Source organism: Heterodontus francisci, chromosome 34, assembly GCF_036365525.1.
Source record: "Heterodontus francisci isolate sHetFra1 chromosome 34, sHetFra1.hap1, whole genome shotgun sequence".
In the NCBI taxonomy this organism is placed as follows: domain Eukaryota; kingdom Metazoa; phylum Chordata; class Chondrichthyes; order Heterodontiformes; family Heterodontidae; genus Heterodontus; species Heterodontus francisci.
Window position 1 is genome coordinate 3,036,609 of NC_090404.1, and position 27,237 is coordinate 3,063,845.

The following is a 27,237-nucleotide window of genomic DNA, read 5'->3' on the forward strand; positions in this document are numbered from 1 at the left end:
AGAGTGGTGAGAATGTGGAACTTGCTACCACAGGGAGAGGCTGAGGTAAATATTTCAAGGGAGGCATGTGAGGGAGAAGAGAATTCAGAGATGTTCTGATAGCACTCGCACAGTATCAACAGCATAGAAATAGACCGTTTGGACCAGCCAGTCTATTCCGGTGTTTATCTCCTACATCAGCCTTCCTCCTACCCTTCCTCATCCTACCCCAAAGTATATCTTTCCATACCTTTCTGCCTCATGTGTTTATCTAGCTTCCCCTTCAACACATCTCTGATGTAGAGATGGGAAGAAGCCCGTGTGGACAACGCAAACGTAGTCCAGTTTTCCGAATTTAACCCTTTCAGTTCCAGTACTCTTAAATCTGTACTGCACCCCCTATCCAAGGCGAATCTATCCTTGCTGAGGTACGATGGCCAGACTGATGGCAGTTACTCCAGTTGTGGGGTAAGGGGAAGTGGTGGCTTTAAACAACATGTTACATAAGTGAGGCAATGATTTCATCACCTGAATCTTCTCCCCCTCTCTCTCTCTCGCACTCTCCCGTGACCCAGGCCGTCTTCACGTACTGGTTCACCTCCAACATCATCTCGCTGGTCCAAGTGGGGTTCCTGCGCATCCCTGCCGTCCGCAGGAAGCTGAAGATACCGGAACGAATCAAACATGACCCCTCCCTGCTGCCTCAAAATGAGGGCTTCTTCAAGAGCATGAAGTCAGGTAGGCGTGGGCCACAGTGGGAGGCAGAGTATGGGAGAATGCTGGGTAGGTGGGGTTTGGGAAAATGGTGGGTAGGTGGGGTATGGGGAAATGGTTGGTGGGTGGGGTATGGAGAAATGGTGGGTAGGTGGGGTTTGGGGAAATGGTGGGTAGGTGGGGTATGGGGAAATGGTGGGTAGGTGGGGTATGGGGAAATGGTGGGTAGGTGGGGGTATGGGGAAATGGTGGGTAGGTGGGGAAATGGTGGGTAGGTGGGGGTATGGGGAAATGGTGGGTAGGTGGGGGTATGGGGAAATGGTGGGTAGGTGGGGGTATGGGGAAATGGTGGGTAGGTGGGGGTATGGGGAAATGGTGGGTAGGTGGGGTATGGAGAAATGGTGGGTAGGTAGGGTATGGGGAAATGGTGGGTAGGTGGGGGTATGGGGAAATGGTGGGTAGGTGGGGGTATGGGGAAATGGTGGGTAGGTGGGGGTATGGGGAAATGGTGGGTAGGTGGGGGTATGGGGAAATGGTGGGTAGGTGGGGGTATGGTGAAATGGTGGGTAGGTGGGGGTATGGGGAAATGGTGGGTAGGTGGGGTATGGAGAAATGGTGGGTAGGTAGGGTATGGGGAAATGGTGGGTAGGTGGGGGTATGGGGAAATGGTGGGTAGGTGGGGGTATGGGGAAATGGTGGGTAGGTGGGGGTATGGGGAAATGGTGGGTAGGTGGGGGTATGGGGAAATGGTGGGTAGGTGGGGGTATGGGGAAATGGTGGGTAGGTGGGGGTATGGGGAAATGGTGGGTAGGTGGGGGTATGGGGAAATGGTGGGTAGGTGGGGGTATGGGGAAATGGTGGGTAGGTGGGGGTATGGGAGATGGTGGGTAGGTGGGGTATGGAGAAATGGGTAGGTGGGGTATGGAGAAATGGGTAGGTAGGGGATGGGGAAATGGTGGGTAGGTGGGGGGATGGGGAAATGGTGGGTAGGTGGGGGTATGGGGAAATGGTGGGTAGGCGGGGTATGGGGAAATGGTGGGTAGGCGGGGTATGGGGAAATGGTGGGTATGTGGGGTATGGGGAGATGGTGGGTATGTGGGGTATGGGGAAATGGTGGGTAGGTGGGGGTATGGTGAAATGGTGGGCAGGTGGGGGTATGGGGAAATGGGTAGGTGGGGGTATGGGGAAATGGTCAGGTAGGTGGGGAAATGGTGGGTAGGTGGGGTATGGGGAAATGGTGGGTAGGTGGGGGTATGGGGAAATGGTGGGTAGGTGGGGGTATGGGGAAATGGTGGGTAGGTGGGGGTATGGGGAAATGGTGGGTAGGTGGGGTATGGAGAAATGGTGGGTAGGTAGGGTATGGGGAAATGGTGGGTAGGTGGGGGTATGGGGAAATGGTGGGTAGGTGGGGGTATGGGGAAATGGTGGGTAGGTGGGGGTATGGGGAAATGGTGGGTAGGTGGGGGTATGGGGAAATGGTGGGTAGGTGGGGGTATGGTGAAATGGTGGGTAGGTGGGGGTATGGGGAAATGGTGGGTAGGTGGGGTATGGAGAAATGGTGGGTAGGTAGGGTATGGGGAAATGGTGGGTAGGTGGGGGTATGGGGAAATGGTGGGTAGGTGGGGGTATGGGGAAATGGTGGGTAGGTGGGGGTATGGGGAAATGGTGGGTAGGTGGGGGTATGGGGAAATGGTGGGTAGGTGGGGGTATGGGGAAATGGTGGGTAGGTGGGGGTATGGGGAAATGGTGGGTAGGTGGGGGTATGGGGAAATGGTGGGTAGGTGGGGGTATGGGGAAATGGTGGGTAGGTGGGGGTATGGGGAAATGGTGGGTAGGTGGGGGTATGGGAGATGGTGGGTAGGTGGGGTATGGAGAAATGGGTAGGTGGGGTATGGAGAAATGGGTAGGTAGGGGATGGGGAAATGGTGGGTAGGTGGGGGGATGGGGAAATGGTGGGTAGGTGGGGGTATGGGGAAATGGTGGGTAGGCGGGGTATGGGGAAATGGTGGGTAGGCGGGGTATGGGGAAATGGTGGGTATGTGGGGTATGGGGAGATGGTGGGTATGTGGGGTATGGGGAAATGGTGGGTAGGTGGGGGTATGGTGAAATGGTGGGCAGGTGGGGGTATGGGGAAATGGGTAGGTGGGGGTATGGGGAAATGGTCAGGTAGGTGGGGAAATGGTGGGTAGGTGGGGTATGGGGAAATGGTGGGTCGGTGGGGATATGGAGAAATGGTGGGTAGGTGGGGGTATGGGGAAATGGTGAGTAGGTGGGGTATGGGGAAATGTTGGGTAGGTGGGGTATGGGGAAATGCTTGGTAGGTGGGGCTATGGGGAAATGGTGGGTATGTGGGGGTATGGAGAAATGGTGGGTAGGTAGGGTATGGGGAAATGGTGGGTAGGTGGGGGTATGGGGAAATGGTGGGTAGGTGGGGGTATGGGGAAATGGTGGGTAGGTGGGGGTATGGGGAAATGGTGAGTAGGTGTGGAAATGGTGGGTAGGTGGGGGTATGGGGAAATGGTGAGTAGGTGGGGGTATGGGGAAATGGTGGGGTAGGTGGGGGTATGGGGAAATGGTGGGGTAGGTGGGGGTATGGGGAAATGGTGAGTAGGTGTGGAAATGGTGGGTAGGTGGGGGTATGGGGAAATGGTGGGTAGGTGGGGGCTTGGGGAAATGGTGGGGTAGGTGGGGGTATGGGGAAATGGTGGGTAGGTGGGGGTATGGGGAAATGGTGAGTAGGTGGGGGTATGTGGAAATGGTCGGGTGGGTGGGGGTATGGGGAAATGGTGGGTAGGTGGGGGTATGGGGAAATGGTGAGTAGGTGGGGGTATGTGGAAATGGTGGGTAGGTGGGGTATGGGGAAATGGTGGGTAGGTGGGGAAATGGTGGGTAGGTGGGGGTATGGGGAAATGGTGGGTAGGTGGGGGTATGGGGAAATGGTGGGTAGGTGGGGGTATGGGGAAATGGTGGGTAGGTGGGGGTATGGGGAAATGGTGAGTAGGTGGGGGTATGTGGAAATGGTCGGGTGGGTGGGGGTATGGGGAAATGGTGGGTAGGTGGGGGTATGGGGAAATGGTGGGTAGGTGGGGTATGGAGAAATGGTGGGTAGGTGGGGTATGGGGAAATGGTGGGTAGGTGGGGAAATGGTGGGTAGGTGGGGGTATGGGGAAATGGTGGGTAGGTGGGGGTATGGGGAAATGGTGGGGAGGTGGGGTATGGACAAATGGTGGGTAGGTGGTATATGGACAAATGGTGGGTAGGTGGGGCATGGGGAAATGGTGGATAGGTGGGCTATGGGGAAATGGGTATGTGGGGGTATGGGGAAATGGTGGGTAGGTGGGGTATGGGGAAATGGTGGGTCGGTGGGGATATGGAGAAATGGTGGGTAGGTGGGGTATGGGAAATGGTGGGCAGGTGGGGGAATGGGGAAATGGTGGGTAGGTGGGGGTATGGGGAAATGGTGGGTAGGTGGGGGTATGGGGAAATGGTGGGTAGGTGGGGGTATGGGGAAATGGTGGGTATGTGGGGTATGGGGAAATGGTGGGTAGGTGGGGAAATGGTGGGTAGGTGGGGGTATGGGGAAATGGTGGGTCGGTGGGGGTATGGGGAAATGGTGGGTAGGTGGGGGTATGGGGAAATGGTGGGTATGTGGGGTATGGGGAAATTGTGTGGGTATGGGGAAATGGTGGGTAGGTGGGGTTTGGGGAAATGGTGGGTAGGTGGGGGTATGGGGAAATGGTGGGTAGGTGGGGGTATGGGGAAATGGTGGGTAGGTGGGGGTATGGGGAAATGGTGGGTATGTGGGGTATGGGGAAATGGTGGGTAGGTGGGGAAATGGTGGGTAGGTGGGGGTATGGGGAAATGGTGGGTCGGTGGGGGTATGGGGAAATGGTGGGTAGGTGGGGTATGGAGAAATGGTGGGTAGGTGGGGGTATGGGGAAATGGTGGGTATGTGGGGTATGGGGAAATTGTGTGGGTATGGGGAAATGGTGGGTAGGTGGGGTTTGGGGAAATGGTGGGTAGGTGGGGGTATGGGGAAATGGTGGGTAGGTGGGGGTATGGGGAAATGGTGGGTAGGTGGGGGTATGGGGAAATGGTGGGTATGTGGGGTATGGGGAAATGGTGGGTAGGTGGGGTATGGGGAAATGGTGGGTGGGTGGGGATATGGAGAAATGGTGGGTAGGTGGGGTTTGGGGAAATGGTGGGTAGTAGGGGTATGGGAAAATGGTGGGCAGGTGGGGGTATGGGGAAATGATGGGTAGGTGGGGGTATGGGGAAATGATGGGTAGGTGGGGGTATGGGGAAATGGTGGGTAGGTCGGGTATTTGGAAATGGTGGGTAGGTGGGGGTATGGGGAAATGGTGGGTAGGTGGGGAATGGGGAAATGGTGGGTGGGTGAAGTATGGGGAAATGGTGAATTGATGGGGGTTGGTGAAATGGTGGGTAGGTGGGGTATGGGTAAATGGTGGGTAGGTGGGGGTATGGAGAAATTGTGGGTAGGTGGGGTGTGGGGAAATGGTGGGGAGGTGGTGTAATGATGTAGGGGTAATTTTGGGGTATGGGGAAAGGGTGGGTAGGTGGTGTGATGGGGTAGGTGTAATTGTGGGGTAATAGGGTGTGGGGAAATGGTTAGCCTGTTCTCCCAGTCCTGATGTCAGGTATCAGTTGGCAGGTTACAGTGTGAGGTCTATTGACCCCGTGCTGCTATTGCCGGGTATCAGTCAGAGGGATTTGGTGAGAAGCCTGTTGTCTCAATCCAGCAGTTGCCGTGTAACAATCGGAGGAATACGCTGAGTAGCCTGTTGTCACAGTGCCGTTGTTTTCCGGTATCAGTTGGGGGGATACAGTGAGTAGCCTGTTGTCCCAGTGCCGTTGTTTTCCGGTATCAGTTGGGGGGATACAGTGAGTAGCCTGTTGTCCCAGTACCGTTGTTTTCCGGTATCAGTTGGGGGGATACAGTGAGTAGCCTGTTGTCCCAGTGCCGTTGTTTTCTGGTATCAGTTGCGGGGATACAGTGAGTAGCCTGTTGTCCCAGTGCCGTTGTTTTCTGGTATCAGTTGGGGGGATACAGTGAGTAGCCTGTTGTCCCAGTGCCGTTGTTTTCCGGTATCAGTTGGGGGGATACAGTGAGTAGCCTGTTGTCCCAGTGCCGTTGTTTTCCGGTATCAGTTGGGGGGATACAGTGAGTAGCCTGTTGTCCCAGTGCCGTTGTTTTCCGGTATCAGTTGGGGGGATACAGTGAGTAGCCTGTTGTCCCAGTGCCGTTGTTTTCCGGTATCAGTTGGGGGATACAGTGAGTAGCCTGTTGTCCCAGTGCCGTTGTTTTCCGGTATCAGTTGGGGGGATACAGTGAGTAGCCTGTTGACCCAGTGCCGTTGTTTTCCGGTATCAGTTGGGGGGATACAGTGAGTAGCCTGTTGTCCCAGTGCCGTTGTTTTCAGGTATCAGTTGGGGGGATACAGTGAGTAGCCTGTTGTCCCGGTGCCGTTGTTTTCCGGTATCATTTGGGGGGATACAGTGAGTAGCCTGTTGTCCCAGTGCCGTTGTTTTCTGGTATCAGTTGGGGGGATACAGTGAGTAGCCTGTTGTCCCAGTGCCGTTGTTTTCCGGTATCAGTTGGGGGGATACAGTGAGTAGCCTGTTGTCCCAGTGCCGTTGTTTTCTGGTATCAGTTGCGGGGATACAGTGAGTAGCCTGTTGTCCCGGTGCCATTGTTTTCCGGTATCAGTTGGGGGGATACAGTGAGTAGCCTGTTGTCCCGGTGCCATTGTTTTCTGGTATCAGTTGGGGGGATACAGTGAGTAGCCTGTTGTCCCAGTGCCGTTGTTTTCCGGTATCAGTTGGGGGGATACAGTGAGTAGCCTGTTGTCCCGGTGCCATTGTTTTCCGGTATCAGTTGGGGGGATACAGTGAGTAGCCTGTTGTCCCAGTGCCGTTGTTTTCCGGTATCAGTTGGGGGGATACAGTGAGTAGCCTGTTGTCCCGGTGCCATTGTTTTCCGGTATCAGTTGGGGGATACAGTGAGTAGCCTCTTGTCCCAGTGCCGTTGTTTTCCGGTATCAGTTGGGGGGATACAGTGAGTAGCCTGTTGACCCAGTGCGGTTGTTTTCCGGTATCAGTTGCGGGGATACAGTGAGTAGCCTGTTGTCCCAGTGCCGTTGTTTTCCGATATCAGTTGGGGGGATACAGTGAGTAGCCTGTTGTCCCAGTGCCGTTGTTTTCCGGTATCAGTTGGGGGGATACAGTGAGTAGCCTGTTGTCCCAGTGCCGTTGTTTTCCGGTATCAGTTGGGGGGATACAGTGAGTAGCCCGTTGTCCCAGTGCCATTGTTTTCCGATATCAGTTGGGGGGATACAGTGAGTAGCCTGTTGTCCCAGTGCCGTTGTTTTCCGGTATCAGTTGGGGGGATACAGTGAGTAGTACCCTGTTGTCCCAGTGCCGTTGTTTTCCGGTATCAGTTGGGGGGATACAGTGAGTAGCCCGTTGTCCCAGTGCCATTGTTTTCCGGTATCAGTTGGGGGGATACAGTGAGTAGCCCGTTGTCCCAGTGCCATTGTTTTCCGATATCAGTTGGGGGGATACAGTGAGTAGCCTGTTGTCCCAGTGCCGTTGTTTTCCGGTATCAGTTGGGGGGATACAGTGAGTAGCCCGTTGTCCCAGTGCCGTTGTTTTCCGGTATCAGTTGGGGGGATACAGTGAGTAGCCCGTTGTCCCAGTGCCATTGTTTTCCGATATCAGTTGGGGGGATACAGTGAGTAGCCTGTTGTCCCAGTGCCGTTGTTTTCCGGTATCAGTTGGGGGGATACAGTGAGTAGTACCCTGTTGTCCCAGTGCCGTTGTTTTCCGGTATCAGTTGGGGGGATACAGTGAGTAGCCCGTTGTCCCAGTGCCATTGTTTTCCGATATCAGTTGGGGGGATACAGTGAGTAGCCTGTTGTCCCAGTGCCGTTGTTTTCCGGTATCAGTTGGGGGGATACAGTGAGTAGCCTGTTGTCCCGGTGCCATTGTTTTCCGGTATCAGTTGGGGGATACAGTGAGTAGCCTCTTGTCCCAGTGCCGTTGTTTTCCGGTATCAGTTGGGGGGATACCGTGAGTAGCCTGTTGTCCCAGTGCCGTTGTTTTCTGGTATCAGTTGGGGGGATACAGTGAGTAGCCTGTTGACCCAGTGCGGTTGTTTTCCGGTATCAGTTGCGGGGATACAGTGAGTAGTACCCTGTTGTCCCAGTGCCGTTGTTTTCCGGTATCAGTTGCGGGGATACAGTGAGTAGCCCGTTGTCCCAGTGCCATTGTTTTCCGATATCAGTTGGGGGGATACAGTGAGTAGCCTGTTGTCCCAGTGCCGTTGTTTTCCGGTATCAGTTGCGGGGATACAGTGAGTAGCCTGTTGACCCAGTGCCGTTGTTTTCCGGTATCAGTTGGGGGGATACAGTGAGTAGCCTGTTGTCCCAGTACCGTTGTTTTCCGGTATCAGTTGGGGGGATACAGTGAGTAGCCTGTTGTCCCAGTGCCGTTGTTTTCTGGTATCAGTTGCGGGGATACAGTGAGTAGCCTGTTGTCCCGGTGCCATTGTTTTCTGGTATCAGTTGGGGGGATACAGTGAGTAGCCTGTTGACCCAGTGCCGTTGTTTTCCGGTATCAGTTGGGGGGATACAGTGAGTAGCCTGTTGACCCAGTGCCGTTGTTTTCCGGTATCAGTTGCGGGGATACAGTGAGTAGCCTGTTGACCCAGTGCCGTTGTTTTCCGGTATCAGTTGCGGGGATACAGTGAGTAGCCTGTTGTCCCAGTGCCGTTGTTTTCCGGTATCAGTTGGGGGGATACAGTGAGTAGCCTGTTGACCCAGTGCCGTTGTTTTCCGGTATCAGTTGCGGGGATACAGTGAGTAGCCTGTTGTCCCAGTGCCGTTGTTTTCTGGTATCAGTTGCGGGGATACAGTGAGTAGCCTGTTGTCCCGGTGCCGTTGTTTTCCGGTATCAGTTGGGGGGATACAGTGAGTAGCCTGTTGTCCCAGTGCCGTTGTTTTCCGGTATCAGTAGGGGGGATACAGTGAGTAGCCTGTTGTCCCAGTGCGGTTGTTTTCCGGTATCAGTTGCGGGGATACAGTGAGTAGTACCCTGTTGTCCCAGTGCCGTTGTTTTCCGGTATCAGTTGGGCGGATACAGTGAGTAGCCTGTTGTACCAGTGCCGTTGTTTTCCGGTATCAGTTGGGGGGATACAGTGAGTAGCCTGTTGACCCAGTGCCGTTGTTTTCCGGTATCAGTTGGGGGGATACAGTGAGTAGCCTGTTGTCCCAGTGCCATTGTTTTCTGGTATCAGTTGCGGGGATACAGTGAGTAGCCTGTTGTCCCAGTGCCGTTGTTTTCCGGTATCAGTTGGGCTGATACCGTGAGTAGCCTGTTGTCCCAGTGCCGTTGTTTTCCGGTATCAGTTGGGGGGATACAGTGAGTAGCCTGTTGACCCAGTGCCGTTGTTTTCCGGTATCAGTTGGGGGATACCGTGAGTAGCCCGTTGTCCCAGTGCCGTTGTTTTCCGGTATCAGTTGGGGGGATACAGTGAGTAGCCTCTTGTCCCAGTGCCGTTGTTTTCCGGTATCAGTTGGGGGGATACAGTGAGTAGCCTGTTGACCCAGTGCCGTTGTTTTCCGGTATCAGTTGGGGGGATACCGTGAGTAGCCCGTTGTCCCAGTGCCGTTGTTTTCCGGTATCAGTTGGGCTGATACCGTGAGTAGCCTGTTGTCCCAGTGCCGTTGTTTTCTGGTATCAGTTGGGGGATACCGTGAGTAGCCTGTTGTCCCAGTGCCGTTGTTTTCCGGTATCAGTTGGGGGGATACAGTGAGTAGCCTGTTGTCCCAGTGCCGTTGTTTTCTGGTATCAGTTGGGGGGATACAGTGAGTAGCCTCTTGTCCCAGTGCCGTTGTTTTCCGGTATCAGTTGTGGGGATACAGTGAGTAGCCTGTTGTCCCAGTGCCGTTGTTTTCCGGTATCTGTTGGGGGGGATACAGTGAGTAGCCTGTTGTCCCAGTGCCGTTGTTGTCCGGTATCAGTTGGGGGGATACAGTGAGTAGCCTGTTGTCCCAGTGCCGTTGTTTTCCGGTATCAGTTGCGGGGATACAGTGAGTAGCCTGTTGTCCCAGTGCCGTTGTTTTCCGGTATCAGTTGGGGGGATACAGTGAGTAGCCTGTTGTCCCAGTGCCGTTGTTTTCAGGTATCAGTTGGGGGGATACAGTGAGTAGCCTGTTGTCCCAGTGCCGTTGTTTTCCGGTATCAGTTGGGGGGATACAGTGAGTAGCCTGTTGTCCCGGTGCCATTGTTTTCTGGTATCAGTTGGGGGGAAACAGTGAGTAGCCTGTTGTCCCAGTGCCGTTGTTTTCTGGTATCAGTTGGGGGGATACAGTGAGTAGCCTGTTGTCCCAGTGCCGTTGTTTTCCGGTATCAGTTGGGGGATACAGTGAGTAGCCCGTTGTCCATGTGCCGTTGTTTTCTGGTATCAGTTGGGGGGATACAGTCAGTAGCCTGTTGTCCCAGTGCCATTGTTTTCCGGTCTCAGTTGGGGGGATACAGTGAGTAGCCTCTTGTCCCGGTGCCGTTGTTTTCCGGTATCAGTTGGGGGGATACAGTGAGTAGCCTGTTGGCCCTGTGCCGTGGTTTTCCGGTATCAGTTGGGGGGATACCGTGAGTAGCCTGTTGTCCCAGTGCCGTTGTTTTCTGGTATCAGTTGGGGGGATACAGTGAGTAGCCTGTTGTCCCAGTGCCGTTGTTTTCCGGTATCAGTTGGGGGGATACAGTGAGTAGCCTGTTGTCCCAGTGCCATTGTTTTCTGGTATCGGTTGGGGGGATACAGTGAGTAGCCTGTTGTCCCAGTGCCATTGTTTTCCGGTATCAGTTGTGGGGATACAGTGAGTAGCCTGTTGTCCCAGTGCCGTTGTTTTCTGGTATCAGTTGGGGGGATACAGTGAGTAGCCTGTTGTCCCAGTGCCATTGTTTTCCGGTATCAGTTGGGGGGAGACAGTGAGTAGCCTGTTCTCCCAGTGCCGTTGTTTTCCGGTATCAGTTGGGGGGATACAGTGAGTAGCCTCTTGTCCCGGTGCCGTTGTTTTCCGGTATCAGTTGGGGGGATACAGTGAGTAGCCTGTTGGCCCTGTGCCGTGGTTTTCCGGTATCAGTTGGGGGGATACCGTGAGTAGCCTGTTGTCCCAGTGCCGTTGTTTTCTGGTATCAGTTGGGGGGATACAGTGAGTAGCCTGTTGTCCCAGTGCCGTTGTTTTCCGGTATCAGTTGGGGGGATACAGTGAGTAGCCTGTTGTCCCAGTGCCATTGTTTTCTGGTATCGGTTGGGGGGATACAGTGAGTAGCCTGTTGTCCCAGTGCCATTGTTTTCCGGTATCAGTTGTGGGGATACAGTGAGTAGCCTGTTGTCCCAGTGCCGTTGTTTACTGGTATCAGTTGGGGGGATACAGTGAGTAGCCTGTTGTCCCAGTGCCATTGTTTTCTGGTATCAGTTGGGGGGTACAGTGCGTAGCCTGTTGTCCCAGTGCCATTGTTTTCTGGTATCAGTTGTGGGGATACAGTGAGTAGCCTGTTGTCCCAGTGCCGTTGTTTTCCGGTATCAGTTGTGGGGATACAGTGAGTAGCCTGTTGTCCCAGTGCCGTTGTTTTCTGGTATCAGTTGGGGGGATACAGTGAGTAGCCTGTTGTCCCAGTGCCATTGTTTTCCGGTATCAGTTGTGGGGATCCAGTGAGTAGCCTGTTGTCCCAGTGCCATTGTTTTCTGGTATCGGTTGTGGGGATACAGTGAGTAGCCTGTTGTCCCAGTGCCATTGTTTTCCGGTATCAGTTGTGGGGATACAGTGATTAGCCTCTTGTCCCAGTGCCGTTGTTTTCCGGTATCAGTTACGGGGATAAAGTGAGTAGCCTGTTGTCCCGGTGTTGTTGTTTTCCGGTTTCATTCGGAGGGAGATGGGACATTGAAACATTATGAGCAGGATTTGGCTATTTCACCAGAAAGATGGGAGTGGGTGAACAGAGGCTGCCGTGAATATGCAGAGGCACCACCTTGGTTCAGTCAGTTTAACTCTCATACTGAAGATCTTCATTCCTGTCCCTGGTGGTTTACCACTCCTTTGTGTGCCAGACTGTTTGACCACATGGGGCATCGTGGTGCTCATTGTCAGGATGTCCCCATGCCTCTCCGCCCCCTTTTGCTTTCGAAGTTCAGCTCCCTTCCTTCTGCAGAGCCGAGGCAATGGAAAGGTTTGCGCAGAGCAAGATCCCGAAAGTGGCGAAACTGTGCAGATTCTGATCTTTTATTTTCTTTGGCAGTGTTGAGTTGGGACTGGGAGAAGAATGCCCCACACTTCCTGATGTTGCCTCACAGGGTGGGGGAGCCATGCACATTTCTTGGGTGAGACAAGTGGACCAAGTGTCTGTGGGGGAGCACTTGGGTAAGAGCGATCATCATATCATAAGGTTTAGACTAGTAAAGCAGTAAAGCAAGGAACAAAATAATGTAGAACGTCTAGATTGGAGGAGGGCTAATTTCAATGTAATGAGAAGGGTTCTCGCCAGGGTAGGAAGTTACTAAAGAGTGGCAGGAAGAGCTGTATCGGAACAATGGGTTTGTTTTAAGGAAGAGATGCTTCAGATACAGGCCAGGAACATTACAACAAGGATGAAAGGTAGGGGAACCAAAAACAGGGCTCCTTGGTTGACGAGGGAGATCGAGATGATGGTGAAACAAACAAACAAGAGGGTGTATGATGCATGTCAGGTGAATTCAGTAAGTGAGAACCAGGCCAGGTCCAATCAGCTGAGAGGGGAGGTGAAGAGGAAAATAAGACTGGCAAAGAGAGAATGTGAAAGTAGAACAGCAGTCGGCATAAAAGGGAACCCAAAGATCTTCTACCACATGGAAATAGTAAGCGGGTAGTAAGGGGAGGAGCGGGGCCTGTTAGGGACAGAGAGGGTAATATATGCTTAGAGACACAGAGCAAGGGTGTAGAGGAGATTTAGCAGAATGGTTCCAGGGATGGGGGATTTTAGTTAGCAGGCTCGGTTGGAAAAGCTGTGTTGTTCTCCTTCGAGCAAAGGAGATTGAGGGGAGATTTGATCCAAGTGTTCAAGATTCTGCTAGGCCTTAGATAAGTTAGACGAGGACACACTGTTCCCATTAACTAATGACACAAGGACTGGGGGACACAGATTTAAGATTTTGGGCAAGAGATGCAGGGGAAATGTGAGGAAGAATGTTTACACAGCGAGTGGTAATGACCTTGAACTCGCTGCCCATGAGGGTGTTGGAAGCGGAGACAATCACTGACTTCAGGAGCAAATTGGATGGCCACCTGAGAGAAATAGACTCGCAGGGCTACGGGTGATCGAGCTGGGATGTGGGACTGACTGGAATTCTCCGCGGAGAGCTAGCATAGTCTGGAAGGGCTGAATGACCTCCTTCTGTGCCGTAAATGACGCTATGACTTCTACTGTGTACAGCTTTGCTCTCCTAACCCAAGGAAAGATTTACTTGCCTTAGTTGGAGTGCAACAAAGGTTCACTGGACTGATTCCTGGAGTGAGAGTTCCTATGAGGAGAGAGTGAGTGAAATGGACCAATATTCCCTCGAGTTTAGAAGAATGAGAGGTGATCTGACTGAACTGTAGAAAGAGGGTTTGACAGGGGAGATGCTGAGCGGATGTTTCCACCTGACTGGAGAGTCTAAAACCTGGGGTCACAGTCTCAGGATAAGGGATCGGCCATTTCCGACTGAGATGAGGAGAAATTTCTCATTTCTTCACTCAGATAGTTGTGAATCTTTGGAATCCTCCACCCTCGAGGGCAGGGGATGCTCCGTCATTGAATATATTCAAGACGGAGATTGGTAGACTGTTGAGGACTCAGGGAATTGAGGGGTACGGGGATAGGGAACGATGTAGCTGAGGTAGAAGATCAGCCAGGATCGTATTGAATGGTGGAGAAAGACTCGAGGGGCTGAATGGCCTCCTCCTGTGTACGGCAAGAAATGTAGTCACTGTAATGTAGGAAACACGGCAGGCAATTTGCATGCAGCAATGAGATAATGATCTGTTTTCATGTTTTTTGTGGGGTAATTATTGACACTGGACCGAGGAGTGGGGGAGAATTCCCTTGCTCTTCATGTTTTACTGCCACCTGAGGAGGGCAGGTGGTCCCTCGGTTTAATATCTCCTCCCAAAGGAGGGCACTTCTGACAGTGCGGTCACTCCCTCAGCTCCGACACTGAGATTATGGGCTCGAGTCTCTGGAGTGGGATTTCAATTCACACCTTCTGGCTGAGAAGCCAGACTGACAGCACGGATCTGTCTGCAGCCTTTGTCTTGGTTGACTACAATGTCCTCCTCCTGCACACTGCACACTCCACCCTCTCCTGGCTGGGTGGAACTGCATCTGCCTGGTTACATTCTTAACGGTCTCATTGTAGTCTAACAGTCACCTGCAATGGCTTCTCTTCCCAATCCCGACCATTACCACCGGTGTCCCACAGTCCCTTCCTATTCCTCATCGACATGCTGCCCCTCGGCGACATCATCTCAAAACACAGCATCAGTTTACACATGGACACTGAAGACACCCAGCTCTACCTTAACCACCACCTCTCTAGTACCCTACACCCCTCACTATCTGTGTAACCTCCTCCAGCCCTACACCCCTCCCTATCTGCGTAACCTCCTCCAGCCCTACACCCCTCCCTATCTGTGTAACCTCCTCCAGCCCTACACCCCTCCCTATCTGTGTAATCTCCTCCAGCCCTACACCCCTCCCTATCTCTGTAATCTCCTCCAGCCCCTACACCACTCCCTATCTCTGTAACCTCCTCCAGCCCCTACACCACTCCCTATCTCTGTAACCTCCTCCAGCCCCTACACCACTCCCTATCTCTGTAACCTCCTCCAGCACCTACACCCCTCCCTATCTCTGCAATCTCCTCCAGGCCTACACACCTCCCTATCTCTGTAATCTCCTGCTGCCCCTACACCCCTCCCTATCTCTGTAATCTCCTCCAGCCCCTACACCCCTCCCTATCTCTGTAATCTCCTCCAGGCCTACACCCCTCCCTATCTCTGTAACCTCCTCCAGCCCCTACACCCCTCCCTATCTCTGTAACCTCCTCCAGCCCCTACACCCCTCCCTATCTCTGTAATCTCCTCCAGGCCTACACCCCTCCCTATCTCTGTAACCTCCTACAGCCCCTACACTCCTCCCTATCTCTGTAACCTCCTCCAGCCCCTACACCTCTCCCTATCTCTGTAATCTCCTCCAGGCCTACACCCCTCCCTATCTCTGTAACCTCCTCCAGCCCCTACACCCCTCCCTATCTCTGTAACCTCCTCCAGCCCCTACACCCCTCCCTATCTCTGTAATCTCCTCCAGGCCTACACCCCTCCCTATCTCTGTAACCTCCTCCAGCCCCTACACCTCTCCCTATCTCTGTAATCTCCTCCAGGCCTACACCCCTCCCTATCTCTGTAACCTCCTCCAGCCCCTACACCCCTCCCTATCTCTGTAATCTCCTCCAGTCCTACACCCCTCCCTATCTCTGTAACCTCCTCCAGCCCCTACACCCCCCCCTATCTCTGTAATCTCCTCCAGGCCTACACCCCTCCCTATCTCTGTAACCTCCTCCAGCCCCTACAACCCTCCCTATCTCTGTAACCTCCTCCAGCCCCTACACCCCTCCCTATCTCTGTAATCTCCTCCAGGCCTACACCCCTCCCTATCTCTGTAACCTCCTCCAGCCCCTACACCCCTCCCTATCTCTGTAATCTCCTCCAGGCCTACACCCCTCCCTATCTCTGTAACATCCTCCAGCCCCTACACCCCTCCCTATCTCTGTAACCTCCTCCAGCCCCTACACCCCTCCCTATCTCTGTAATCTCCTCCAGGCCTACACCCCTCCCTATCTCTGTAACCTCCTCCAGCCCCTACACCCCTCCCTATCTCTGAAATCCCCAGCCCTACACCCCTCCCTATCTCTGAAATCCCCAGCCCTACACCCCTCCCTATCTCTGAAATCCCCAGCCCCTACACCCCTCCCTATCTCTGTAATCTCCTCCAGGCCTACACCCCTCCCTATCTCTGTAACCTCCTCCAGCCCCTACACCCCTCCCTATCTCTGTAACCTCCTCCAGCCCCTACACCCCCCCCCCATCTCTGAAATCCCCAGTCCCTACACCCCTCCCTATCTCTGTAACCTCCTCCAGCCCCTACACCCCTCCCTATCTCTGTAATCTCCTCCAGGCCTACACCCCTCCCTACCTCTGTAACCTCCTCCAGCCCCTACACCCCTCCCTATCTCTGTAACCTCCTCCAGCCCCTACACCCCTCCCTATCTCTGTATTCTCCTCCAGGCCTACACCCCTCCCTACCTCTGTAACCTCCTCCAGCCCCTACACCCCTCCCTATCTCTGTAATCTCCTCCAGGCCTACACCCCTCCCTATCTCTGTAACCTCCTCCAGCCCCTACACCCCCCCCTATCTCTGAAATCCCAAGTCCCACAACACTCCGGGATCTCTGTGCTCCTCTTATTTCGGCCTCTTGAGCATTCCCTGATTTTAATCGCTCCACCATTGGCGGCCGTTCCTTCAGCTGCCGAGCCTCGAAGCTGTGGAATTCCCTCCCTAAACCTCTCCGTCTCTCTACCTCACTTTTCTGTTTTAAGACACTCCTTAATATCTCTCTCTCTCTCTGAACACGCTTTGGTCACCTGACCTCATATTTCTTTTTGTGGCTCGGTGTCAAATTTTTTTCCTGTAAAGCATCTTGGGATGCTTTATTATGTTAAAAGCGCTATGTAATTGTAAGTTGTTGATGTTAGAGCAGCAGACTCTGCACTTCAGACTAGTTTGGGAGCTATGAATGACATTGTGAACTGTAGGATTGTTTCATCTCTAGGTTGGAAAAATGCCCAGACAGCACAGCAGTTAGAGGAGAGGGAACGCAGGATTAAACAGCACCTGGACATCGCAGCTAAAGGTTTGTCACATCACAGCATGTACTGGGTGCAGGACAGGTACAGCACGCGGTTAGATACAGAGTAAAGCTCCCTCTACACTGTCCCATCAAACACTCCCCAGGACAGGTACAGTACGGGGTTAGATACAGAGTAAAGCTCCCTCTACACTGTCCCCATTAAACACTCCCAGGAAATAAAAGGAAAAAGAAAATGGGTTCGATACAGGGAAAAAGAAAGAAAGAAAAAAAGCGGGGTTAGATACAGAGTAAAGCTCCCTCTACACTGTCCCATCAAACACACCCAGGACAGGTACAGCTCGGGGTTAAATACAGAGTAAAGCTCCCTCTACACTGTCCCATCAAACACTCCCAGGACAGGTACAGTACAGGGTTAGATACAGAGTAAAGTTCCCTCTACACTGTCCCATCAAGCACGCCCAGGACAGGTACAGTACAGGGTTAGATACAGAGTAAAGTTCCCTCTGCACTGTCCCAGCAAACACACCCAGGACAGGTACAGTACAGGGTTAGATACAGAGTAAAGCTCCCTCTACACTGTCCCATCAAACACTCCCCAGGACAGGTACAGCTCGGGGTTAGATACAGAGTAAAGCTCCCTCTACACTGTCCCATCAAACATTCCCAGAACAGGTACAGCTCGGGGTTAGATACAGAGTAAAGCTTCCTCTACACTGTCCCCATCAAACACTCCCAGGACAGGTACAGCTCGGGGTTAGATACAGAGTAAAGCTCCCTCTACACTGTCCCATCAAACACTCCCAGGACAGGTACAGCTCGGGGTTAGATACAGAGTAAAGCTTCCTCTACACTGTCCCCATCAAACACTCCCAGGACAGGTACAGCTCGGGGTAGATACAGAGAGAAGGGAACTTGTGTGAGTTAGTGTGGGCTGCTAAATAGTGCAGCAACAAATGTGATCAGAACGGTCTGACTGGATTTTCCCTTTGACCCTAGGGCCCCTGAGGCAGACGTTTGCCCAAAACCCCCTACAACAGAAGGAGACCTCATCGGGGACTCTGGGGGATAGTAGCCAGCACAAGAAACGCCCCTGGCAGGACACGATCGGATAGCAGCCACCCTGTGAATGGGAACTGTTTAGTAAACCGTTCAGAGATGGACTTTAATTAAAAGTTGATTACGTAATCGATTGGCTGGTGCCTCTGAATGGGGTCAGATCAGAGACAGAAACACTGTGGTTACCAATCGTCCAATAGCGCATCGGAACGGACAGCAAGGGGAGCACCCTCATGGCTCTGAGGGAATGGTCTTCATCCAATGAATAACTTAACACGCACACGGACATGTACACACGGAGAGACACACGCGCACACACAGTGTTACAACCAAGAGGAGTGGGAGGAGTGCACTGTTAATTCAGTCCCACTTCTCCATAGATCGCAACATATCAATACATTTTCCCACTTACCGAAACAGCCAATCAGATACCCTGTTTGTCCCCAGAATAAAGCACACCAACCAGGTTTCTTTAATAAACAACAAAATTATCCATTTATTATAAACCAAGTCTTAACCAATAATGAAGTAAATATATCGACAAGAATTGAAATATTAAAGCCCCCTATTATTATCCTAGCCCTCACACACACGCACATACATCCAAAAACTGGTTAATTGGGGCGAAAAAAAGGATTTTTGTTTACAGCTGTTAGAAAGAAATAGAAGGAATAAAAAAAACATATGGAATATGGAAGGAAGTCCTTTAGTTTGGCGAGGTCCCAAAGTCAAATAGTTGGCGGCCACCTGGAGTCTTTGCAGCGCGGTGTATGTCTGTTTTTGGTAGGTGTTAAGGTGTCAGTTGTTACACATTTGATGTAAAGTCCATTTTTTAAGATGCAAGGTTTCTGCAAGCATTCAAGATGTCTTCAAAAATACAGGAAGCAACAGTACAACTTCATACAGGCGTTTGCATTTCAAAAGCAAGGATTCTTCAAAGAGAGGTAACAGTTTTCTTCTGAACTCCTGACAGGTCCATAAACAAATTCCAGCTGCCTGTTTTTGGTCCAAAAACCAGCATATTTTAACAGTTCAATACGAAACTAAATTTTTTCCAAGCAAGTCTCATGCTAATCATAAATTATCTCTTGTCACAGCAAAGAATCGCTCAAGTCAAACCCCCTGTGGTCTACTTGATATCAGCTGGTTTCCAGTATTTGTTCACTTGTCAAAACCAGGAACCTCTTGTTGACCTGCCTCTTTTTTAAAAAAGCATCCATAAAGTTCAGCTGTCTCCAGATGTTTCAATGTCCATGAAACCCTTTGTAGTTTTTAAAAATAGATTCCCAAGTTTTAAAACACAAAATGGAAATTCCATAATACCTCCGCCCTTGGGGAAATGAAACCCCATTTTTGAATTTGTTTCATTACAATGTATAAAACAGAAGTTGAAAACATTTTAAAAAGCATTTTCCACACTCATGCCCCCCATTCACTCTATACTTGTAATTAATACAATTTTGCTTTGTACCATCTTTACTGATTCGCACTAAAGCATCTGCGATAACATTACTTTTTCCCGAAATGTGGACAATCTTTAAGGCTGCAACAGTAAACTCCATCGCAATATTCTGACATTCTGAGTTGAAAAGTTTTCCACAAAGGTTAGAGGGTTATGATCAGTATATATCAGTGTTTCTCTGTAGTCATGGCGGACATAGAGCCAATGTTTAAGAGCCAATAATAGACCTAATGTTTCTTTTTCCACAGCGGAATATCTTTTTGGTGGCAATTTGATTTTTTTTTTGAAAAGTATCCCACAGGCTTGTCTATGCCTGATTCATCATCTTGTAACAGGACTGCACCAACCCCAAGGTCACTAGCATCAATTGCTCCCTTGAAGGTCTTAGTGAAATTTGGAGCAGCCAACACTTGTTCATTGGTCAAAGTGGCCTTCAGCTTTTCAAAAAAACATGCCTGGCCCTCCCCTGACCACACTATCTTGGTTTTATTTTTCTGTAGTGACGATCGGTTAGTGAAGCAGCTATTGTACTAAAATTTGGTGCAAACTTGCTGTAGCACCCACACATCCCCAAAAGCGTCATGATTTCTCATTGAGTCTTAGGGGTAGGGAATTCCACCAGAGCTTGTACTTTCGCCGTTCTTAGCAACACTTGTCCATGCCCTACTGTATACCCGAGGTAGGTCACTCTCGGCTTTGCGAATTTGCTTTTGGCCAGGTTTACCACTAAATCAGCTGCGTGTAATTTTTTTAAACAGTTTCTAACTGTTTTAACTGTTCCTTTCAAGTGTTACTGTATGCTAGCACATCATCAAGATAAACTACACAGTTGGGAACACTGGCTACCACTTGATTCATTAGTCTTTGAAAGGTTGCGGGGGCATTTTTTAGCCTGAATGGCATCTCTTGGCATTGGAAAAGACTGTCTGGTGTGACGAAGGCTGATATTTCTTTAGCTCGGAGCGTTAAAGAAACTTGCCAGTATCCCGTTAACAAATCTATCTTTGTAAGAAACATGGCACTGCCCACTTAGTCAATACAGTCTTCCAAGCGAGGAGTTGGGTCGGAGTCTGCCTTTGTTACTGCGTTAACTTTTCTGTAGTCTATGCAAAGTCTAGTTGAACTGTCAGGTTTAGGCACTAATACTATTGGTGAGCTGCAGCTGCTTTGACTAAGTTCAATTAGGTGGTTTTCCAGCACGTATTGGATTTCTGCTTTTACCTGGGCCTGTTTGTCTGAACGTAAGCAGTAAGGATGCTGTTTTGTAGGAACGGATTCCTCTACATCCACATCATGAGTGGCTGAGGTTGTACATCCTGGCTTATCCCTACAGACTTTTAAATGCTGTGAGTACACTTGTTAGGTCTCCTTGTTGTTCTGCACCTAAACATGAAGGCATGGTGTCCAACCTTCCTAGTAATTCAGTATTAGCTAACCAGATAGTAGGAGGTTCAATTTGAGAATTGTCTAGGCCTCCTTCTGCCTCATCCTCACTATCCCATTCATCCTTCACTGTCCCTGCTACCTGACATACCTGTGCTTGCTTATCCTCCTCCGGTGATAATATTGTTTCAACATATTGATGGGACACATTCGACTCGTTTTCTAACGATCTGGGGTGTCAATCAAATAATTTACTTTACCAATTCTTTTGATCACTTTATATGGACCACTGAACCCTGCTTTTAATGGTTCACCCTGTAAAGGTGATAAAACTAACACTTCATCCACTGGTTGAAATGTTCGGGTCTTTGCATGCTTGTCTGCCCATTTTTCCATTGTGGTTTGGGAAGCTTTAAGGTGTCCCTGAGCCACATTGCAAGCTTTTGTGAGCTGTTCCCGGAACACAGATCAATAGTCTCGTACCGAAGATTCATTCCTGGGTTCTCAGAACCTGTCTTTGATTAGTTTTTGAGGACCTCTTATTTCATGTCCGTAAACCAATTCAAAAGGACTAAAACCTGTAGACTCATTAGGTGAATCCCTAGTGACCAATAAAAGAAATTCGAGCCCTTTATCCCGATCATGGGGATATTTGTGGTACCTTTCTAAAGCTCCCTCTGTCTGTGGGTGGTAGGCTGAAGACTTTAACTGTGTTATACCCAAATTACCCATAACTTCTTGAAATATTTTAGATATAAACTTGGAATCTTGATCCGATTGAACATCAATCGGCATTCCGTATCTAGTAAAGAATTGGGTTAACCTCTGTACCACTACATTAGCAGTAATGTCCTCAAGGGAATGGCCTCTGCGAACTGAGTAGCCATATCCATGATAGTGTGTATATATTGGTGTCTCGCTTTTGTTTTCAGTAAAGGTCCTACACAGTCTACCAACACCCTCCTAAATGGTTCCCCAATAACTGGTGTGGGAATTAGAGGTGCCGTTTTTATGGCAGGTTGCGGTTTTCCCACAATCTGGCACGTTTTACAAAACTGCACCATGTCCTTGGCAAGACCCAGCCAGTAATAATGTTGGCTTACACGTGATTTGCTCTCCCGGATCCCCATGTCCTGCTATAGGAATTTCATGTGCTAACCTGAACAATTCCCAGCAATAATTAGGCAGTACCACTATCTGATGAACTACCGTCCATTCTTCATCTGCAGGTCTGTGACAAGGTCTCCACTTTCTCATCAGAACCCCAATTTTAATATAATTGCAAAAGAACAAAGAAAATTACAGCACAATAACAGGCCCTTCGGCCCTCCAAGCCTGCGCCGATCCAGATCCTCTATCTAAACATGTTGCCTATTTTCTAAGGGTCTGTATCTCTTTGCTTCCTGCCCATTCATGTATCTGTCTAGATACATCTTAAAAGACGCTATCGTGCCCGCGTCTACCACCTCCACTGGCAACGCATTCCAGGCACCCACCACCCTCTGCGTAAAGAACTTTCCACGCATATCCCCCCTAAACTTTTCCCCTCTCACTTTGAACTCGTGACCCCTAGTAATTGAATACCCCACTCTGGGAAAAAGCTTCTTGCTATCCACCCTGTCTATACCTCTCATGATTTTGTACACCTCAATCAGGTCCCCCCTCAACCTCCGTCTTTCTAATGAAAATAATCCTAATCTACTCAACCTCTCTTCATAGCTAGCGCCCTCCATACCAGGCAACATCCTGGTGAACCTCCTCTGCACCCTCTCCAAAGCATCTACATCCTTTTGGTAATGTGGCGACCAGAACTGCACGCAGTATTCCAAATGTGGCCGAATCAAAGTCCTATACAACTGTAACATGACCTGCCAACTCTTGTACTCAATACCCCGTCCGATGAAGGAAAGCATGCCGTATGCCTTCTTGACCACTCTATTGACCTGCGTTGCCACCTTCAGGGAACAATGGACCTGAACACCCAAATCTCTCTGTACATCAATTTTCCCCAAGACTTTTCCATTTACTGTATAGTTCACTCTTGAATTGGATCTTCCAAAATGCATCACCTCGCATTTGCCCTGATTGAACTCCATCTGCCATTTCTCTGCCCAACTCTCCAATCTATCTATATTCTGCTGTATTCTCTGACAGTCCCCTTCACTATCTGCTACTCCACCAATCTTAGTGTCGTCTGCAAACTTGCTAATCAGACCACCTATACTTTCCTCCAAATCATTTATGTATATCACAAACAACAGTGGTCCCAGCAGGGATCCCTGTGGAACACCACTGGTCACACGTCTCAATTTTGAGAAACTCCCTTCCACTACTACTCTCTGTCTCCTGTTGCCCAGCCAGTTCTTTATCCATCTAGCTAGTACACCCTGGACCCCATGCGACTTCACTTTTCCCATCAGCCTACCTTGGGGAACCTTATCAAACGCCTTACTGAAGTCCATGTATATGACATCTACAGCCCTTCCCTCATCAATCAACTTTGTCACTTCCTCAAAGAATTCTATTAAGTTGGTAAGACATGACCTTCCCTGCACAAAACCATGTTTCCTATCACTGATAAGCTCATTTTCTTCCAAATGGGAATAGATCGTATCCCTCAGTATCTTCTCCAGCAGCTTCCCTACCACTGACGTCAGACTCACCGGTCTATAATTACCTGGATTTTCCCTGCTACCCTTCTTAAACAAGGGGACAACATTAGCAATTCTCCAGTCCTCCGGGACCTCACCCGTGTTTAAGGATGCTGCAAAGATATCTGTTAAGGCCCCAGCTATTTCCACTCTCGCTTCCCTCAGTAACCTGGGATAGATCCCATCCAGACCTGGGGACTTGTCCACCTTAGTGCCTTTTAGAATACCCAACACTTCCTCCCTCCTTATGCCGACTTGACCTAGAGTAATCAAACATCTGTCCCTAACCTCAACATCCGTCATGTCCCTCTCCTCGGTGAATACCGATGCAAAGTACTCGTTTAAAATCTCACCCATTTTCTCTGACTCCACGCATAACTTTCCTCCTTTGTCCTTGAGTGGGCCAATCCTTTCTCTAGTTACCCTCTTGCTCCTTATGTATGAATAAAAGGATTTGGGATTTTCCTTAACCCTGTTTACTAAAGATATTTCATGACCCCTTTTAGCCCTCTTAATTCCTCATTTCAGATTGGTCCTACATTCCCGATATTCTTTCAAAGCTTCGTCTTTCATCAGCCGCCTAGACCTTATGTATGCTTCAAATTTCCTCTTAGCTAGTCTCACAATTTCACCTGTCATCCATGGTTCCCTAATCTTGCCATTTCTTTCCCTCATTTTCACAGGAACATGTCTCTCCTGCACGCTAATCAACCTCTCTTCAAAAGCCTCCCACATATCACATGTGGATTTACCTTCAAACAGCTGCTCCCAATCTACATTCCCCAGCTCCTGCCGAATTTTGGTATAGTTGGCCTTTCCCCAATTTAGCACTCTTCCTTTAGGACCACTCTCGTCTTTGTCCATGAGTATTCAAAACTTACGGAATTGTGATCACTATTCCCAAAGTAGTCCCCTACTGAAACTTCAACCACCTGGCCGGGCTCATTCCCCAACACCAGGTCCAGTATGGCCCTTCCCGAGTTGGACTATTTACATACTGCTCTAGAAAACCCTCCTGGATGCTCCTTACAAATTCTGCTCCATCTAGACCTCTAACACTAAGTGAATCCCAGTCAATGTTAGGAAAATTAAAATCTCCTATCACCACCACCCTGTTGCTCCTACATCTTTCCATAATCTGTTTACATATTTGTACCTCTATCTCACGCTCGCTGTTGGGAGGCCTGTAGTACAGCCCCAACATTGTTACCGCACCCTTCCTATTTCTGAGTTCTGCCCATATTGCCTCACTGCTCGAGTCCTCCATAGTGCCCTCCTTCAGCACAGCTGTGATATCCTCTTTGACCAGTAATGCAACTCCTCCACCCCTCTTACCTCCCTCTCTATCCCGCCTGAAGCATCGATATCCTGGGATATTTAGTTGCCAATCATGCCCTTCCCTCAACCAAGTCTCAGTAATAGCAATAACATCATACTCCCAGGTACTAATCCAAGCCCTAAGTTCATCTGCCTTACCTACTACACTTCTTGCATTAAAACAAATGCACCTCAGACCACCAGTCCCTTTGCGTACATCATCTGCTCCCTGCCTACTCTTTCCCTTAGTCACGCTGACTTCATTATCTAGTTCCTTACAGGATTTAGTTACTACCTCCTTACTGTCCACTGACCTCCTCATTTGGTTCCCATCCCCCTGCCACATTAGTTTAAACCCTCCCCAACAGCGTTAGCAAAAGCACCCCCAAGGACATTGGTTCCAGTCCAGCCCAGGTGTAGACCGTCCAATTTGTAATAGTCCCACCTCCCCCAGAACCGGTCCCAATGTCCCAAAAATCTGAACCCCTCCCTCCTGCACCATCTCTCAAGCCACGCATTCATCCTGACTATTCTTTCATTTCTACTCTGACTATCATGTGGCACTGGTAGCAATCCTGAGATTACTACCTCTGAGGTCCTACTTTTTAACTTGGCTCCTAACTCCCTAAATTCTGCTTGTAGGACCTCATCCCATTTTTTACCTATATCATTGGTGCCGATGTGCACAACGACAACTGGCTGTTCACCCTCCCCCTTTAGAATGCTCTGCAGCCGATCTGAGACATCCCAGACCCGTGCACCTGGGAGGCAACATACCATTTGGGAGTCTCGTTTTCGACCACAGAACTGCCTTCTACTCCCCTTACAATCGAATCCCCTATGACTATAGCCCTTCCACTCTTTTTCCCGCCCTTCCGAACAGCAGAGCCAGCCACGGTGCCATGAACCTGGCGACTGCTGCCTTCCCCTGGTGAGCCATCTCCCTCAACAGTATCCAAAACGGTATACCTGTTTTGGAGGGAGATGACTGCAGGGGACTCCTGCGTTGCCTTCCTGCTCTTTCTCTGCCTTTTGGTCACCCATTCCCTTTCTCCCTCAGCAATCCTAATCTGCGGTGTGACCAATTCGCTAAACGTGCTATCCACGACCTCCTCAGCATCGCGCATGCTCCAAAGTGAGTCCATCCGCAGCTCCAGAGCCGTCATGCGGTCTAACAAGAGCTGCAGCTGGACGCACTTCCTGCACGTGAAGGAGTCAGGGACATCAGTCGTGTCCCTGAACTCCCACATTGAGCAAGAGGAGCATAGCACGGGTCTGAGACCTCCTGCCATTTTTAATCTTAAGCTTAACTTAGTCTTAACTTGGATAAATGAAAAATGAACGAAAAGTTTTTACCAATCACATGAAAAAATAAATAGAAGAAGCCTTACCTTATCTGCACACCCAAATACTTACCCAGCTGCCACCTCGCTCTCCCTGTCGTCGCTGCCTTCTGGAACTCCTTTTGCCTCAGCTTCTGTGAGAGCTGATTGTACCACTTTATTTAACTCTGGATCAGCTTGTTGAGCCTTGATCAGAGAAGACTTATTAAACATTTATTTTAGATCATTCAAATCCCCAAAGAAAGTTTCAGATATTCAGCTGTCTGTGGTGCCAGTTTAACCTCCAACAATGGAACTTGTTTAGCCATTGCTCGGGTGAAGGAAAAATTCCTGGAACCTTTTCCTGCAACTGTTCTGTCTCTTTAACTTCACTTTGCTTTTCCGTGACCACTGGAGAAGCGACTACTTTCTGTCCGGCCAAATCATTCCCCAGGTGTAGGTCACCTTGTTTACTGGCAAACTATGGACAACTCCTACAGTTACCATTCCTGACACTCTCGGTGGACCCACGGGGTACGGGGATATACTCTCCGCCAATACCATTCACTAAGGTCAGTGTGACGTCTGGTGGAAAAGTTATGCCTTTCCCCAGCAAAAGAGTTTGGGTGGCTCCTGTATCCCTAAGTGTAACAATAGGTTTACCTGCCTCACTTGAGGGATAAGGAGTTACTTTTCCTCTCAACAAGAATTCCCTATAACTTTCAGGTATCTTATTCTCAACCCCTCCACTCACATTGGATTTGGTATTTGAACTTACAGCTGCCATCAAAGCTACAGCCTGATTTACTGTACTCTCAGTCAGAGACACTTTCTCTGCATTGACTTTGTGTAACCCAACAAGACCCATGTGTTTACCTCGCAACTTCCAGCATTCTGAATAAAGATGTTCCACCTTGTGACAATGATAACACTTCAGCTTACAGCTCTCACTTCCACCCTCAGCACCTTCCCTTTTGGCCTGAGGAGGGATCCTGGGGCGTTCCCAGCTGTCCCGTTTTGTTCCTGGCCACTTGCCTTCCTTTCACTCTCCCACCTTCAATCCTTCCCAGGTTTGTTGGGTGACGGACAAAGGGTTTGGGCTTATACACAAGCTCGTAATCATCAGCCAGCTCCGTTGCTTGTCTGGCCCTTGAAACATTCTGGTTCTCTACATGAGTTCTCATGACTGGAGGGAGTGAATTTTTAAATTCTTCCAGGAGAATCAGTTCTCTGAGGTTCTCATACATGGCTTCTATCTTTAATGCCTGCATCCAATGATCAAAATTAATTTGCTTTACCCTCGCAAATTCTATATAAGTCTGTCCCCAGCCCCCCAACCTCTGGAGGTTTCAAACCTTCAGTCAGTAAGCTTCAGGGACTAACTCATGTGCA

The 27,237-nt window shown here is 50.2% G+C and overlaps 1 protein-coding gene across 2 annotated transcripts in view; it reads left to right on the forward strand.

Moving 5' to 3' along the window:
- oxa1l (OXA1L mitochondrial inner membrane protein) overlaps positions 1-17,839 on the forward strand; it is a 36,970-nt gene extending 19,131 nt beyond the window's left edge. For both annotated transcript variants that reach the window (XM_068014148.1, XM_068014149.1), the window contains 3 exons: positions 555-717; positions 16,616-16,696; positions 17,651-17,839. In XM_068014148.1, coding sequence (XP_067870249.1) covers positions 555-717; positions 16,616-16,696; positions 17,651-17,766 — 360 coding nt within the window. In that variant the 3' untranslated portion in view covers positions 17,767-17,839. The remainder of the gene's footprint in view (positions 1-554; positions 718-16,615; positions 16,697-17,650) is intronic.
- The last annotated feature ends 9,398 nt before the right edge of the window (positions 17,840-27,237 follow it).